Source organism: Colias philodice, chromosome 11 (assembly GCF_061535455.1).
Source record: "Colias philodice isolate Cphi_HAF_F1 chromosome 11, ilColPhil1 Martin Lab GWU primary, whole genome shotgun sequence".
NCBI classification, from domain to species: domain Eukaryota; kingdom Metazoa; phylum Arthropoda; class Insecta; order Lepidoptera; family Pieridae; genus Colias; species Colias philodice.
Window position 1 is genome coordinate 6134268 of NC_143096.1, and position 13161 is coordinate 6147428.

Consider the following 13161-nt stretch of genomic DNA (forward strand, 5'->3'; position numbering starts at 1 on the left):
AATAATTACTAACAATCTATAATCATTGAAAAATACCCCGTTCGTTACTATTAAAATCATTTCAGTTAAAACAATTCCTGAATGAGTCATAAAGAAAATTAACATTTATAAAAGTAGAACAAACAAAAACTCGACAGTTCGAGTAGACAAGCGTGCAAAATTTAAATTAATATTTTCAATTTATTTGTAAATACACTACGACTTCAATTGGAAAAAAGAAACCCTCCTGATGCAAACTGGCGTATCCGAGAATAAAAAATAAAATGTTTCGAAACACTACGAGCGCAAAGTAGGTTTTGCTACGGTAGTTTTCCAGCATCGACGAGGGTGTAGTAATAGACTTTTCATAAGTTTTATAATCTAGAAATAAATATGTAAGTTAATATTTGTCCACTAGAAAAACTGTAAGTTTTGAATCGATTAAGCTTAATAAATGTTGACATAACCTGCTTCCAAAATTTTTTATTTTTATTACTCATCATGAAATAGCTCTGGCACAGAGTGGTTAATACCTAGATTGAAGATAGAAAGCTATCACCATCGCAACCTGTTTGCTTTTTTTCTCTTTTCCCAGTCCTTTATAAGATAAAAAAATATGAATAATATTTTTTTAGCTATTAATATTATAAATTAATAATTTTTGATGCAGTGATGATCGCGTACCATCCGAGAACCGCGCGGTTGCCTGCCCTATAGCACTTCACGGAGCGGCCACCATCACGTACCATCAGGGAACCACGAGCTTGGTTGCACACTCTATAGAACAGCACGGCCACCGCCTAGAAGCTTCTGTAGGGATTAGTACTAACCTGCATGGATCGGCGACTGGAGCCGGAGTTAGACCGCGAGAGGTTCGGCGCGCGCCGCTTGGTGGCCCCTCTGCCCGCCAGCAGGTTGTTCAGCAGCGACGGCGAGCGCGCGCAGATGAACGCGTGGAACGACGACACGGTGAACACGCCCAGCTTGTTCAGCGTGCTCTTCGTGCCGCGCGACACGTGCGTCAGCAGCGACTGTGGACATGCCACCCTTTACTACACTACTTTACGTATTTTTACACGCTTTATATTAGCTTCACCTGTATGTTTGTTTGTAACCGACTTCTTTGGGCGCGATTTTGGCCCACTTTAAACGGCCAGATTTCGTTCAAACTTTGTAGATTTATTGAGGACCGATGACAATACACTAATTTGATACAATTTTCTATTTTTTAGTTCGGTTTTCTATAAAAAGCGTGTTTTTTAGTTTTTTTTAACTATTATTATTATTGAAGTGAAAACTTCTTTAGCGGGGTTGAGCACTTTTTCTGTAATGGGTACCTATAAAATCTTAAACTCGCGTCAGGACACGTGACCTGATCGAAAAAGCGTAAAACGGATACCATTCCAAAATATCAAACATGCTCAACGTTAATAATCAAGTTTTCACTTCTGCCGGCACTCTCGGAGTGCAACCCGTCTTTTTTTTTGTGGTGTCTCTCGATGTTAGCCAGAAGGGCTTCTACATCTTAACGCGGACGCGGCTTTACGTAAATTTTACAGATATGTTCTATGCCAACTTCTTAAGTCAACCGACGGTTTTCTGATCAAGAATTGAGATTCAGAATTCCTTAGGACTAGCGCAAAAACGTATCGAATGTTAAATTATAAGAATGTGAATATTTTGTATGTAAGTAGATAATTCAGTTGCTGAATTCGAATACCTGATCAGGAAACCTGATCGGAAACCGAATGTATGGCCATATATGTGTATTAAGGGTAGGGAAGTCTTATTGAAATTGGTTCAATCGTATCTATAATACTGTACGACCGCGGGGCGTACGCTCTTAATGTTATGGACATTGGTACATCGAAGCTAAAAAAGCCATTTAATCATAAACTATTCAATCTTTATAGTTTTATTAAATGAAGAGCTATAAAACTGCATAGTTATCCTTACAAGTTGAACGAACCCAAATCATGTTAATATCAGGATTGTAAAGCCAATTATAAAGGTCTGAAAGTATCAAAGCGTTTTACTAGAAATTCCAGGATTGAGGCTAAAACTCTGCTCATTTGCTAACAAATGTAGCTCTTCAATTCTTACGGACGCGATGCTTTTAATAAGACTTTTGTGACTTGTTGGTTGTTGTTTTGATAATAATGTGTGAAGACAAAATATTGCATTTATATCGTAATCAAAACTTTCACATTGTATGTTTTAGCATATTTGATTCCTTTTGAGGATACTCGTCCCGATTATTGGAAAGCTATTTTTGGGGTGACATGAACAGATATCCATTGGACATTCGGTCGATGGATTTGTCAATTTGGCCACTGAAGTCGACATATTGAATTCTCTCTGTCAGCTTCGCTCCATAATGGATATTGAAAGGATGACCCGTATTATTAGGAAAGGTATTATTTAAAATTTGAGATTTCTCATGAAAATCTCTAACAACCTCATATATTTTAATTATTTAAAGTACAAATCAATATTCTCATTAATCACAGTTCCACAGAATACATCGTAACGCACCAATAATTTATACGACTAATGAAAGACAAATTGGATGTAGCGTAAAAATTTGATTGCTGGTACAAATCCATTATGAATACAACACCAACGTAATTATAAACGGAGTACGAAGTTAAACATAATATTTTATATTATTGTACCAATACTGGTGGTTTTGTATTCAAGTGGGACAGTGTAACCATCCACTTAGCAAGAGTTAATAATATATTAAGCGGTAAGGTGTCATATAAGCGAGATAGGGTCATCAGTTTCATTCTCGAGGGAATATAAAATGACTAAGGAATTTCAAGTTAACTTTATACCTGTAGTACACGAATAATAAATCTTTTGGTTATTCAGGTGACCTTTCAGTGAAATACAATAACGCTATTCATGTACCAAACGATATTACCGCTAAATAGGATATTAGGAACATGATGCCACAAATGATGCTTATTCAGATCAATACACATTAAACGATTAGGTCGCGTTTTGGTCATATACGCACGCTTGATCTCTCTCTCTCTATGGTTATAATTACACAATTATTAGCAGCAAAGGTATTCATCATACATTATATAAACATTGAGACCATTTACGCGTTAAAATCATATGATCACCTGTAGGATCATCATCATAAATCAAAGGAAAAGATATAAAATAATAGCACAGTAGAAATAAAAAGAAAAATGTACATTAAGCTTGTATAAATATATATTTACCTTAGGATTGGGAAGTTCGCCGCTTTGCAAGCTGGCCATATAACATCGCAGGCGGAATTGTTCGCAGTGCAGTCGCTCAAGATTCTCCTCCCATTGTAACATTTGCACCGCCAACTGAGCTCTCGTTTCCGGGTCAGATACGACCGACTGTTGCAGGTCTGCCATGTGTTTCAATTTGTGGTCCTATATACATTTATATCTCTTATATACCGTAGTAAATACTTAGCAATACAATGTTTCTGTATCTATTTCATATTTGCAATAATGCCAACACAAATACGAATAAAATTCTCGAACGGATAAACGCAATAAGTCAAGGAAGGCACTACAGCATACTTTTCAAGGAAAAGGTTAAATAGGAAGAGCTATAAATCGCACGTATTTGCGCGAATGTGCGATAAAACGTATAAGTATGATGGTACTATACTTCGCCGTATTCAACTTCCTGTGGTTGATACAGTTCTGGCAATTTATAGCCTTTATATTAATTCAATATTGGTTATCATAACATAAAAACGCGCAGATGCCTGTTATGTTTGATTTATGTAGTGGTATTATATTATAGGCATAGGAAATGAAGTCTGTAGATATTTTGTGTTTGTGATTATTCGATCGACTTAGAAAAGGATTAAAAACGCTACGTTGTAACAAGGTATGAGAGAAACTGAGATATAAATATTATAATTTGAAGTACAGGAGCGGTTTCCAAAGTTTACTAGGGCACAAGGTACGCCATGAATATTAATGGCCGCGTGTCACCTGCCAGCGATCAAAAACATAATCTTAAAATGTTGTCACGCCATCAATGTCAAGACTTTTACATTGTTATGGCATTAAAAGTTTTGCGAGTAACGCGAATTAATGAATGCTAAAATTTAATGTAACGTGAGGTCTTTATTTTATTACATTTCAGTGGAACGTTTCGAGTGTGCAATGAGCATTAATTACGAGTCGTTAGATGGATACGAGGGAAAAACGACGAGATGTTGTTATTTAAGTATGCGAACCCTTATTTACACAATTTAGTGGAACTCAAAGCATATTTGCCTGCGGTGATTGTTAGAGGTTGCAAAGGCTTAAGTGGCGGTCGCATAGTGCGGGCGGCGGGCGCGATCTCCGCACGGAACATTGCAAACCACATTATGTCTATGACTTAAACTATTGCAAGCTGTTTCATGTGAATGTGTTGCATTATTACGTTTCGTGTTGTTCCAGTATATATTTGTGAGGATCAACAAAAGTTATAGATTGCTAGAGATTTTATTGTACGAGAATATAAATAATGCCTTGAACATTTAGTACTGATTTCATAGATTCCTGTTATGTTTCGTTTACGGTTTAACCTATCTGTCAGTATAAATGATTACAAAATAATCCACGAATAAAAGTGTCGCATTGTTTTCATTCATTTTCCGTAAAACTTTTATCTTAATTAATATAGAGCTAAGCATTAGCATTAGTGTGTGTAGCAACTTATTAGGTCTACGTTTGCCGAAATCATTACAATAAATATAACATACACAGTTTTAACAGAGTCATCATTACATGTTGCGCTTTTTAGTAAAACAATGCATTTTAAAAGCAGCAATATTGCAAAATAGGTATTTTGCCAAATACGGTATATTATATGAACGTCAGCTCAATCAACAATAGTTTTCGAAAGTAGTTAGAGATTCATGTCAGTCAAACAATACTTCTGTCGGTTCAGACCGAAGCTTTGTGCACTTAGGGTCGAGTCTCGCATAATTACTCCATATCTGCATTGTGCTCAACACTATTCTGTTTTGCAAAACCGGACTAAAACCGTCTAATGCACAATGATTTCATTAATTATTCAAAGCGACGTCTATTTCAGAGGTATATACGAGTATATACGAGCTGCACGTTGCAAATGCGATATTTATCCGCGTAAAGTAAAGTACGTACCGATTCAATGGCTTTTTCGAGACGGTAAATTTCCTCCTGAAGTAGGTGCAGCGTTCCGGTCTTGCCGCGGTGTCGCGCGAACGCCGCGGCGCATGCACTATGTATGCTATTCACCCAGTTTTCGAGCTCCACCTAGGAAAATACAATAAAACTCATAACCGTGTTTTTCTTGCACTTCAACTTTTATACGCATTTTTGCGATCATATTTCACGTACCTGACACGGCGCCTGGAACAGATACGCATCGCCGAAAGCGGTGCTCAGGCAGAATATGTAATCTCGTTTGGGATGCTCGGGTATCGGCTGCATGATAGCGCCGTCCACGATGATGAGATGCTTGGGCGCGGCCTCCACCGAGCGGCCCTCGCGCGAGTCGCACGGGTAGAACAGCAACGTCGTCCCCTTCAGGCAAACCCAATATCCCTTCCAGCCGCGTTTCCTCGCCAGCTCTATTTGATGTTTCTTACGAAGCAACCACTTCTTGACGCTCAAGAATCTAGACGATGCACAATAGGAAAATACACAGAATTACTTTAAATTGTCATAATACGGGTTGTCTACTATGACCAAACTGAATAGCGATCGATCATCGACGCAAATAATCGTTACTCATGGTTGATGTGTTATCGAAATTTAATCACGGTGATTACATCGTATATTTGGAAATTGCGAGTAAGTATTTATAGTTTCAGAGCATCAATTTAACCAGAAATAATGATTAGTCCGATTGAAAGCCGGGAATGAGTTTTCAATTGTCAATTTTCAAATATCGCTAAATGTTTGTATTTATTTCAAATTAATTGCTCATTTTACTTTTATTATACTTTTTATTTTTAACGAATAATCACAATTTGTATTTAAGCGTTATTTAACAAGGAAGGTTCGTGAACTCCAAAAATTTTATACTCGTTTAAATCGCTTAATCGGATTTGAATACATTAATTAAATTCATTTCACGTTTTCATATTTAAAAGTTTCTAAAGATAGATGACCCCAAAGTAAAAATATTAAAGAACCGACGGATATTATCCCAGAAATAACATCCTGTCTCTATACTTTGGGCGTAGCGTTAAAGGAACGTTGAATGGGTCACGGCTAAGATTTCCCTCCGGTCATTTGGGATTCATGGAACAGGAATTGTAGCCTTAAGAAATATAAAGGATGCTGTAGGCTCTAAGAAACTCGTCAACTCTTTACGACGTCACTTTCTTTTGTTGGTTTTATCCTTCCCTCCTACCGCAATAATTTTAAAGTTATGCAACACGGGTACTTAACGACACACTCTTTATTCAATGATGTCTTTAAGATATCAAAAATAATAGTTTTATATTGAATGTCACTTGTTTCAATTGAAATACAGGCATTCATACTCTTCAGGAAAGTTTTGAATCAGATAAGAACATAGGACTTACCCTGCTTTTCTAACAGCACCAGTGCAATTAAATGAAGCTGCCGCAGCTCCAGTTTGTTTGCCTTTATACGGTGAATTCATTGCGCTCTCTCCGGGATCTTCTTCATCAGATACCGCTGTTGTCAACGACATGCGATCGTCGTCCGATATCTATGTTTCAAATTAGAAACAGCATTAACAAAAAAATATATATAAAGATTTAGTTTAATATTATTCCTAATAATTTTCATGTTAAAAATACTACATTCATTTTAGACTTTTGTCTATATTATACAAAAATTGAAAGGAAAATAAAACTATTAATGCGCAATCCAAATAAAGGCACTGCGTATTCCTTAAGTTTTTTTTCATGTCTTTAAACGAAATACGCTGTACTTGAGGAACCGTATAACTGCAAATCTTAGTTTTCACAGTCCTTAAAGGATTTAATTTTAATCTTGTTGACAAAATGTTTTGGAACGTTTCCGAGAAATCAACGCTATTAGAGCTTGTTATATGAACTAAACTGATATTACTAAATACTAAGAGTGCTAATCGGAATTACATATAAAATAAATTAAGATGAAATGAAACATAAGAAGATCCGCATTTAGGTGTAGCATACTACAAAGTTCTTTCTTAATAATCTAAATGAGTTTTTTATATTTTACTGGTGCCGTCAACACGCCTCAAAGAAAATTACATTCACTGTTAAAAGAAAGAAATTTAGCCCAACCTTCCGTGAATACGTACTTGGGCATAATTTTTAATGTTGTAAGTTGCCAAGACGGCAAGCTATACCTACGTTTATGTATTCTGGCTGTGTACCACGGTGTAAAGCAATTTACCGCCAGTCCTGCCCTCATTTCTAGGACTTTAAATTGTTACCTTGTTGGTATGTATGGACAACGAAATTGTTTTATAAGTACGGTTTAATTTAAGCTTATTGATAAATCCAATTCATTTAGGAAAAAAGTTTTCAAGAATAAAAACATGTTCGACGCTGAGCGTTACAGTCAGATGAAATAAGAAATTCCACTGGATCCTACTTGGAAATGATAAATTACGCGAAGAATTTCTTTCCGTTATTGATTTAATAGAGATTATCTTTAGAACTTTCAAAAGCAATAAATTATTATTAAAAATAATAAGAATATATTGCTTTGAAGCGCATGCGGGCCACGGCAGGGTGCACTCGGCTCGATGGCCCTTGACGCCGCCACCGGCGCTCTCGCCTCTTTTCTCTTAAAAATATGTACATCATATAATAAAATTTGATATGTAATGGAGCATAGTCTCCGTGATAGCACAAAAGAATGAATATGGGACAGAAGATAGCGTCCATACAAAAAAAAATGAAGGAACATTTTAAAAACAAAAATGAACATTAAACACAAGGCAGAAAAAGTACAATTATAATAATACTTGAATGATAACGATGTTACACTTTCATTAAAACAATTGAATTGTAATCAGCTTTAGTAAAGTGCTTAGTTACCTTATCGTATTGTATTAATTATATAGCAATTTAAATCTTATTAAACTTTAAAGAGAAGACCAGTGCAAAGAGGTATTAAATTTAGTTTAAATTAATCGTCGCTCGGCATCTCAAAGTCTCGGTAAGTTATAACCACAACTACATAATGGTATACTTATGTATACTTCACTCGTTCCATAAGAGGTAGTTTCGAAACTTTTACTTAACATAATATTATAGTTTATCATATTATACTCGAAAATCTAAACCTGGATTTAGAAGCGTACGAATAAAATAAATAATGCAAGCTAAGCAGAGTTTCGTTGTTTAGTAATTTGGCTTGAAATTAGTAATGACATTTATTAATGATTGCTTTAATTCGGAGCCAATTATTCAATTTAATAAACATATAAACATTGCATTCAGCAGGTGACAGAAGTGTTCGAAAGTTAAAAAAATATATTTATTTTATCTTTTAAGTAGAGCTTGAATTCGTCGCAAGCAACATAATACAATTTTTGACACGATTCTTATGTAACTTAAATGTAGCAAATATGTAAAAAATTAAACCAAGCTGCTAAGCTTCGTTGCTGCAGTGCAGTTATTGCCCGTAATAGTCACAAATATTAAAAACTGAAACTATCCTAAAAGATTAATGCTAAACGTGAATTTGTTCTCGAAGAATAGTCATTTAATGCAAATTGAGACACTTCTGCATTGCCACAGAGTGGAAATATAAAAGGCCTCATTAGTAAAAAGGGAAATTGCAGCTTCTCACGGTGAAACCTAGAATAAGGTCACCGTTCGCTATATTCATAGATTTATCATGATTTATGTTTAGCTGCAAAAATAAACGCAACAGAAAACCTCAAACCAGTAGTTGTTCCAACAATGGAAATGTTCAATTGTTTAGATAGTTTCCGTTTGGAATGGTAAAAGCGTGGTGTATACAAGAATACAACAGGTTCCATTTATTAATATACATTTTTCGCAGTTTTTAGCATATATTTGTGCAAATAATATGGATATTGCGGTATCGTATATAGGTTATTCTACGATTGTTACAAAATTTGCATTGTTGAGCGTATAAACGATTCAGGTGTTCGTAATCCAATATCCCGATAGTATTAAAGTTATAGGCAGTAGTAGTAGGTCAGAGCATAATATCCTAAATATTTAACAATCACATAAATTTAAAGCACACTTATAGTAGTTAACTATTCGTTGTGATCCAACAAAAGCATCTACGAATATCGTAGCTCTTCGTAGAAGTGATATTCGTAGGTCTATACCTACGTGTAATTGCTTTAGTAATATGTATAATAAATTATTTTCATACGTTAGAGCTTAAATATTCAAATTGAGGTCCTTACCTTTGTCAAAAAAGTTTCATTGCATGTTTGTGCAGTACCCTTCCAGTGATAATGTCTAAAGCGGACATTGCCTAGTAATTTAGCGCCCTGTAGTATTGAAACTTCGTATACAATACGCCGAATATTCAGGACATCTGTACGTTTTTTGTATTTATTCAGTTTCCGTCGACGAACTATTCGCTCATCGGGCTCTGAATATTCTCCGGTACTTGTGAGTCCCTCCTCGGCAGCCCATGCACTCAATACGCTTTCAATAAAACTAAATAACTGTTGCACGTTCGGTTCTAATTTACTTGGAATATAAAGGTATGGAGATACAGTTTTTTTCGGCACAATAGCTTTTTCTTCTGGCTCATCTTCAGGAGGCGGAGCTACGTCGTGATAAGGGCACGTGTGGGTTTTGTGATGATGATGATGGTGATGGTGGTGATGATGGTGCTTTAATTTGCGTTTAGTTTCTTTCGCAGCCGATTCGCTGCCGCCTTCCCCCTTTTCTCCGGTTTCCCCACCACTCGAGTGTGAATCACCGCTTCTTTCCCTGCGTGGTTTTGGACGACCGTTCGAAGTGAGGGCTGCTAATGTACCTGAAGCTAAACAGCAATGATGGGCGACACAGCAAAAGCGCGCGTCACCCTTCTCTACTCCCGTGTGAGCTTTGTGGCAAAACGATATATCTGGTATTCTCGCCCCCAAAGCCGCCAAGTGAGCCCGATCGGCGCATACTTGCATAAGAAGGTTTTCACCAAAATGCACAGTCTTGTGGCGACGGCGACGCAAGTGCATCACGGTACCGCTCCCGGAGAGGGAAGCCGGTGCGGAGGCCGACGTGGGCTTGCCGCGGTGCTCCGGCGCACGCACACATCGAGGCGGCGGCGCGCGGTGCGTCTCCACCATCATTGGCGAGGTGCGGCGTCAGCGGCCGGGTCGCGAGCGTCACCTCATTACGACTCCTTCCTTCGCTTTTGTTATGCTTCCCCTTTCTTCAACTCAACTTTATATTATGTTCTTCATATCCATTTTATTTGAGAAATAAAAACTTAGTTTAAGTCATTTTCACGTTTTTACTTATTCTTGATTTTAGGAATGTTCTTCAATTAATACAATTTACCCTTTAATTATTATTAAAAGTTGAGTTATTAGTACAAACGAAAAGGAGTAGGTATGTTTAATATAGTGTAATTATCTATATTGAAAAACGATAAATTATTTACAACGCTTCGACGTTCATTACAATCGCATTTAATAAATTTTATCCTTATCTTTTGTAAGATCACTCCATATGCTACAATTTTGTTATATCCATTATTTTTATGGGTTAAATAACATGTCCTTCCAGAAATGAGAAACTATTTTTTATTTTTACGAGTTATCATGATGTATATTGCTGCTCGTAAGCGTCAGAGGGCAGACACATTGCGTTAAAATATTTCATAATGTCAGTTGATATCAGTGGATTTCTGCTATTTGTGTTTTATTTAAAATATACATATATATTATTTTTACGTATTACAGTATTACAAATGTAAGCGGAGTGCTAATGAAGCTTCTTAGGCAAATACGGGGGACTGATAAAATTTAATGTACCTATATCAAAATAATATAATAAAATGACATTAAATGCAACGAAATCCAGATTCAAATAAAATTTTAGTTTTTGGTACAAGATACAAAATATTTTTTTTAGTTTATTTTTAAATGAAATGGAATTAATTTTTTGAATAAGAAATCAAATTAAAACTTGTCCTTTATATGATGAAAAATATTTGCTGTTGTTATGGAGAATCATTAAATTTATGAATTTATATTTTTTACATTTTAATTACGCTAAGAGCTAGTAAATCCCTGAGGGGTGAGTTGGGCCGCATCGTGGTAAAGTGTCATCACATTTGGACTCATCAAGTTGGCGCAGCGGATAGCATGATTACTCAAAATATATCTCGAGTATACGGCATAATATACGTAATATATACATAGAACTTCAAAATCTCATAATATTTTTAATCCTAAAAATTATATCTCTTCTACTTATACTACTGATAGAACGTTGAAAACAATTTAATAATTCGAAACACTAATAAATACCCAATGGAACAATTTTACCAACATTTTTGTATTTAAATATCTATTAATATCTACAATGTGAACTTTTTTAATATGAGTTGGTAGACCTTTTTTAATAATTTATAGATATCCCTTTTAAAAATATCTGTTAACGTTCTAAATCTATTTTACCTTAAAAGATAAACGTTTTGAAGAGAGTACAATTTATCGGCTTATAATTGCATAGTAATGTTACATTTACCGATTTTGAATTTAAGTCAGTAAATATTATTGAATTTAAATCAGTAAATATTAATTAATATAAGAAATTGTATAAATAAATAAAAGACATCATTTTTATACATTTCGTTGTCCAATGTAATTATACCTAACCAAATTATTAAGGTTTCAAAAAAGAAGTACCACTTACGTACCAATCTGATCATTAATTCTGTCTTTGTATATTTAGGCTCGTATCATTGGTTTAATAGAAAAGGTACAGTCCGCATCTCTTTACCTATATCTTATTTTACATTAACAAATAATAAAATTAATTAGTATTTGTTTTATTGTTTTACAGTTCCATTTATATTTTACTTAGATTGAATTATTAAACGAGTATAACCTATTTATAAATTAAATAATTAAACGAGCAAGCAATAAGAAAAATGTTTATAATAAAAATGTTTAACTTTGTGGATATTTAAATAGAAGGTAGCGTCCTGCATTGCGCCAAATATCCATTGGTTTTAGTTCTATTTGTTCTCCAGATAAGATAATAAAAGAATAATATAAGGGAATAGCCATGGATAATATGAAATGAGTGTAGAATGTATTTGCTTTCCTTAATTTTGGTGAATTGAACTTATCGATGTGTTTTTCAAATTTAAAACCAGAATAAAAACATAAAATAATTGTACTAATAACTCAACTCGATTATCCCTTGTCTTTTGATAAGCGGGCAGTTATGAATGATTAAAACAATTTTTGATGAAACGATAAACCTGTTCAGATGACGTCTATCACCGCGAGTAAAGGCGTAGGTACACATCACTTTAGCACATGTACTACGATAAAGCCCAATCCATAGTATCAATTATAATAGACATCGGTATAAGTTAAAGCCGCGGTCGAATGTTTTTTTCAGTTCATAAATAAATAACTTTATGAGTTACATAATCGAGCACCGGTAACACAGAATTGCTCCAACGCCCAAGCGGTTCTCACTGCGACTGGATCCGGCACGCGTCGCGGAGGGTGGCCGTAATCGTCAAACATCGTTACTTCTCGGAGAGAAACGATCGTCCGATTTGGAGCAAGCGCGACAGAGGGCGGGCGGCGCCATGGCGCCTCTGTACCAGTATTTATGCGCCTCGGACTATACTACCTCTACTTTACCCTATCCAATCGCACATTTCGATTTAATTGGTATCTTTATTGATGGATTTGATAGCAGCGACATGAAATCATTCCTGTATATGACAATATAAAAATAAAAAAAGTACTTTGCGTTGTACATAGGTAACACAGCAAAAAGTTTAGATCATCGACGTGAAGATAAAACATAAATAAACATTTTATATTACTCAATTGGAAACGAAACGAAAATAACAGATTATAGATATTGAAAATGTATCTAACGCAAACGTAAAATTCCTACGTATTTGCTCTTGATATTCATTTCCTTCCTACTATTGAAAAGGTATGGATACTTTATTAATGTTAGTTTTATGTTTAACA

General features: G+C 35.2%; 2 protein-coding genes across 5 annotated transcripts in view; both read right to left on the bottom strand.

Annotated features, from left to right (window-relative positions):
* The window catches only part of sif (guanine nucleotide exchange factor still life), an 80567-nt gene that overhangs the window by 30624 nt on the left and 36782 nt on the right, over nucleotides 1–13161 (bottom strand). For all 4 annotated transcript variants that reach the window (XM_089700839.1, XM_089700838.1, XM_089700837.1 and 1 more), the window contains exons 21-25: nucleotides 6554–6702; nucleotides 5358–5637; nucleotides 5142–5273; nucleotides 3216–3398; nucleotides 810–1010 (exon numbers count right to left, since the gene is read on the bottom strand). In XM_089700839.1, the coding sequence (XP_089556965.1) occupies nucleotides 810–1010; nucleotides 3216–3398; nucleotides 5142–5273; nucleotides 5358–5637; nucleotides 6554–6702 (945 nt within the window). The remainder of the gene's footprint in view (nucleotides 1–809; nucleotides 1011–3215; nucleotides 3399–5141; nucleotides 5274–5357; nucleotides 5638–6553; nucleotides 6703–13161) is intronic.
* The window catches only part of lin-28 (protein lin-28 homolog), a 73843-nt gene that overhangs the window by 1932 nt on the left and 58750 nt on the right, over nucleotides 1–13161 (bottom strand). The gene's annotated exons all lie outside the window — the stretch shown is intronic.